This window comes from Setaria italica, chromosome VII, assembly GCF_000263155.2.
Source record: "Setaria italica strain Yugu1 chromosome VII, Setaria_italica_v2.0, whole genome shotgun sequence".
In the NCBI taxonomy this organism is placed as follows: domain Eukaryota; kingdom Viridiplantae; phylum Streptophyta; class Magnoliopsida; order Poales; family Poaceae; genus Setaria; species Setaria italica.
The window spans coordinates 21,677,615-21,682,935 of NC_028456.1; the positions used below are offsets into that span (position 1 = coordinate 21,677,615).

At 47.8% G+C, this 5,321-nt stretch overlaps 1 protein-coding gene across 1 annotated transcript; it reads left to right on the top strand.

Annotated features, from left to right (window-relative positions):
- Positions 1-1,093: 1,093 nt before the first annotated feature.
- On the top strand, positions 1,094-3,521 carry LOC101761683 (sugar transport protein MST1). Its single transcript, XM_004975757.2, has 3 exons — positions 1,094-1,270; positions 1,862-2,814; positions 2,915-3,521. The coding sequence occupies exons 1-3, from the start codon at positions 1,135-1,137 to the stop codon at positions 3,362-3,364; spliced, it is 1,539 nt and encodes a 512-aa protein (XP_004975814.1). The 5' UTR covers positions 1,094-1,134; the 3' UTR covers positions 3,365-3,521.
- The last annotated feature ends 1,800 nt before the right edge of the window (positions 3,522-5,321 follow it).

The window sequence follows — 5,321 nt, forward strand, 5'->3', positions numbered from 1 at the left end:
TGACGTCTAAGCCCCTTTGTGCTAAGGAGAATTGACTTCAAATGCAGAGCCTCTCTCACTTGGGAACAAAAAGGGCTGCTAGGATTTGCATGGGGATGGGTTTGGAGATGCCTTTAATATATAATAGACCCCTTCTCTAAGACCAAAGGATAAGCTATTAGTAGAGTGATTAGAAGGAAACTTAGAAAAATGTTGGGCCTAGACCATCATTAAGATCAGGTTCGACTATCATAGAAAAATAGCACTCCGTGTGCATCTTGGAATCTATTAGAGCAACTCCAAGAGTCATCCCAAAAAATTCTTTCTCAAAATTGAGTATTCGAGGCTCTTCCCATAAAATTTTCCGTCAAAAAAATAGCCTCCACTCATGTCATGGGTTTCGTAAATCGTCTACGTTTAATACTCCTAATTAGTATCTAAACATTCGATGTGACACGTGCTAAGAATAAGCAAAGGAACCAAACGTCCCCAAAGTTTTATGCATTTCTAGATATTCCCACATGGTCATTACTCCTTTTGGCTTATATTGATAAAGTTAATGTTGGTGGAAAAGGAATGCTATTCGTTTAATTTGTAATTGTTGCTGAGCATGAAAGAACTAGGTCACTTTTTTACTTGAAACGGACGGACCTTGAGTCTCGCTAGACATAGGCCTCTCACCGCCGCACCAGGACTCATTGTTTATTAGGATGGTAGTGTCATGCTGATGTGGATAAACACGACAACCAAGTGCATTTCTCTCATTTTTCTAGTCATTTCTTTGGATGCTCTACTGTCCTGCCAATAGCTTTAGCCTGCCATGTTGTGGATAAACATGACAATCAATTGATGATCAAGTCATATTAGTTTGATTGCAAATTAAAACAGCCTCTGTTCTGCAGGGTACCTTGTGAATACATTAATTTGGAGACAGCTATCCTTGTGAATACCAGAGAGTTGCTGCAATCTTCAACGCCTTTGTTCCCGTTTGAATCCTGGAATAAAAAAAACACCTAATTTTTTTAAAAAAGAAAAAACTATATTACAAACCCCTGGCTGAATTATATATACAGCAGGGCTGTTGGTTGCCTTCTCACTACTGCGCCTTCTGAAACAGAGCTTGGTACCTCTCTCACAGAGCCTTGAGTGCACACGATGGCCGGAAGAGCATCCGTCGTGCCCGACGGCGGTGCGGGGGACTACGGCGGCGGCGTGACGTTCTCCGTGGTGGTGACCAGCCTCATGGCTGCCTCCTGCGGCATCATCTTCGGCTACGACTCTGGCGTCTCAGGTGCGTGCCGCAGAGCTCAGATCGCACAGCATTTTCTGTGTCACTCTTGATTACACCGTTTAGTACAGATCAATTTGTCTCATAAATTGTTTAGTAGACTGCATACTAGACGAAAAGAGTTGATCTAAGAGAAGGATATATAAAAGAGTTAATCCGTTCTAGTGTTCAGGATTTATCGGATCCTTGTTAGTATTGTGATGCATCCCAATCACTCAAGCTTCGTTCATATGGACCCAGGCACCCAGCAAGACAGATTTTGAGAAAACTGAATTAAACAAGTGAGAAGCACGGAGAATCACGCCATCGTCCCATTCCCATGTGATCCTGGCAGATGCATTTGACTTCACAGATGGATCCCCAAATGTACTAGTGGAGCATGCACGATGGATACCTTACGTCTATGCTCATGCAGGTCAATGCTTGATGCTTCCGCATGACCTCGGTGGATATTACCGTTACCGAATCAATCTGTAGCGCGATTTTTACTGAGCGCGAGCGAAACAGAAGGATGAAATGGAATTACTATTCGATTCCCGCGGGAAATTCAAACTGCTAATCACCTCCAGTGCGCCTGTTTTCTGGTTAATCCAGGTGGCGTGACTCAAATGGACTCGTTCCTGAGCAAGTTCTTCCCGGAAGTGGTGGAGGGTCGGAAGAACGCAAGGGTCGACGCCTACTGCAAGTACGACAACCAGTGGCTGACCGCGTTCACGTCGTCGCTGTGGATCGCCGGCACGCTGTCCTCGCTGGTGGCGAGCCGCGTGACCAGGATGGTGGGCCGCCAGGCCATCATGCTCATCGGCGGCGCGCTGTTCCTTGCCGGCTCCATCATCAACGCCGCCGCGGTGAACATCGCCATGCTCATCATCGGCCGGATGCTGCTCGGCTTCGGCCTCGGGTTCACCTTGCAGGCTGCTCCGGTGTATTTGTCGGAGACAGCGCCGGCGAAGTGGCGCGGCGCCTTCACGTCGGCCTACAACGCCTTCGTGGTCATCGGGATCCTGTCCGCGACCATCACCAACTACTTCACCAACCGCATCCCCGACTGGGGGTGGCGCGTCTCCCTCGGCCTCGCCGCCGTGCCGGGCGCCGTCGTCGTCCTGGGAGCTTTCTTCGTCTCGGACACGCCCGTCAGCCTCGTCATGCGAGGCCAACCCGAGAGGGCTCGGGCCGCGCTGCAGCGCATCCGCGGAGCGGAGGCGGACGTCGACGCCGAATTCAAGGACATCGTCCGCGCCGTGGGCGTGGCGCGGCAGAACGACGAGGGCGCGTTCCGGAGGCTGTTCAGCAGGGAGTACCGGCACTACCTGGCGATCGGGGTGGCCATTCCCGTGTTCTACGAGTTCACCGGCATGATCGTCATCTCCGTCTTCTCGCCGGTGCTGTTCCGGACGGTTGGGTTCAGCAGCCAGAGGGCTATCCTTGGGTCCGTGATAAACAGCGCGGTGAACTTGGCCTCAACGTTGCTGTCTTCCGTCGTCATGGACCGCACTGGACGCAGGTTTCTGTTCGTCATCGGCGGCTTAGGAATGATGCTTTGTGAGGTAAGCATCGTAACCGTGGCATTCTTGTCTGCGAGAGAGGAGTGTGTTACCGTTGACTTGCTCGATCGATCTCTGACCTTTCTCCATGATTGGATCTAAGGTGGCCATTTCATGGATCATGGCGGATCACCTCGGGAAGCACGGCGGGGTGACCATGCCGCGGAACTACGCGACCGGCGTGCTGGTCCTGATCTGCATGTGCACCTTCAGCTTCGGCTTGTCGTGGGCGCCGCTCAGGTGGGTGGTGCCGAGCGAGATCTACCCGGTGGAGGTCAGGTCGGCCGGGCAGGCCATGAGCATCTCCATCACTCTCTGCATCTCCTTCGTGGAGCTGCAGGTGTTCATCGCGCTGCTCTGCGCCATGAAGTACGCCGTGTTCCTGTTCTACGCTGCCTGGCTCCTGGCCATGACGATCTTCATAGTGGTGTTCCTTCCGGAGACGAAAGGCCTGCCGCTGGAGGCCATGCGGTCGGTGTGGGCGCAGCATTGGTATTGGAATAGGTTTGTCAAGGATGCCAAAGAGGAGGATAACCAAGAAAATTGTTTGTAGGTGATTCTTTTTTTACCTTTCATAGACCCAGCAGCGCACCAATTGAAGCAGTGTAAAAACTCAAATGAGTGGTCGGGTATGTATGATCCGTATGTTGCTAAATTGTTTGTTATGGCTGTAAAGTCTGACGGCGGAGCGATTAAAAATGGGGTGATGCTCCACTAGCCTGATTTTTCTTGTCTCAGACAACAGACAACTCATGTGAACCATTCGGTTTTAGTCTAACACATCTGTTGTCTTCTTCTACCTCTAGTTCAACTTCTTCGTGCTCACAACTGCTCCGCGCAACTGCTTAACGGCGGCTCTGTATATCCAGCTCCCATATATGCCTTTCCAGCCCTATGCGCTGTCGCTAAGACGCTAACCAATTCATTTTCGGACTCCTGCACTACCCTTCTTTTTTTTGAGTGGCTGCACTACCTTTCTGGTAGCCAAGGCGTTGCAAGCGCTGTTTTAATCTCACCGCACCATCCATCCCCTACCCACTGCCGGTCCGGCCACCACCTTGGCCTCCGCCTAAGCCTGGCAACGGTGAACCCTCCTAGAACCCAACTTCCCCACCTCTCCCCTATTTTCACAGCCACCTACTTCTTCTCTTATAGCAGTTGAATGTCATTGCTTGAAGCCCTTCTAAATTTATACGCCTGCAATTTGTGATGTGTGTTAAAATGTGATTAATTCTGCAACTCACGACTTAGGTTTGATTAATATCACATGACGCAGCCACTACATACACGTGCACATGCTCACTCACTCCCGTGAAGGCATAAAACACCAAATTTGCTTCTCAAGAGAGTATTCAAATTATGTGGTTTTGAATTTTGTATATTTTTATTTCAGCATTATAAAATTGTAATATCAAAAACGGAAAGATCAATAGTTAGAATACTAAATTTTGAGCTTCCATTTTTGAATTTAATAACATGAGTTTACTTTCATATTGAAAAATTCAAATTTTATTTTGAACTTTTAGTAAAATAATAAATGTTTATTCATTTTATATCATTTCTTTGCTAAGTCACACATTTACCATCAGTTTCCCCTATGGAAAAATCAATTCCAAATACACCCTAAGCGCTATTTAGATAATATTAAAGTGTTTAGAGAGTTCAATGGCTAATTTTATACTTGTGGAGGTTCTAAACAATTCTTAACACTCTGTGGGTAGTACTTTAAGAGGGGTTAATACACCTATTCCTAGGTTAGAAGGTACACAACCTAAAATATTAAATAATGGCAACAATTAATGAATAAGACTTGTACTAAAAGAATTCATGATTGACCAATAAATAAGCCATAATATATAGGATGATGAAATCAACAATTTATCATAGGAAATGTGACAAAGTGGATAGGTTATGCATAATATTCCCTCCATCCCAAATTACAATTCACTTTGGTTTTTTAGTACGTACCTTTTGATACGCACTTAGATATATACTATGTCTATGTCTAGATATAAAGCAAAAAATATTTGAGATGGAGGGAGTGCATGACTAGGCTAAATAAAATAGCGTGAAGAGTACTCAAAACTTTGAGAGTACTAATTTTCAAAAAAAAAACTTTGGGTACAGCATAGAGTGCCGCGTAATTTAGGCCAGTCCTCATAAGGAAAAGAAAAAAAGACCTCTCTCTCTCTCTCTCTCTCTCTTCTCGTCTCGTCTTGCAGTTTTTTCCTCCGAAAAAGAATTCTCTCGCAGTCGCATTCTCGTTCGTCTCTCGTGCCTTGTGCTCCCTCGCCAGATGCAATCACTAGCCCCCGCCAAGCACCGAATGAATCCCAGCCTGCCGGCTGCAGCGGCGCCGCTCCACAGCCAAGTCTAATTTGCTGTGTGTCTGCGCCGCTCCGGACCTCCGGTGTTGCGGTGCGCGAGGTGAGGCTCGCCCCTGCCTCCGGGCTCGCCTTCCGCCGTCAGCCGCGATTCTGACCCGATGAGGGGTGGTGACACAATGCCCC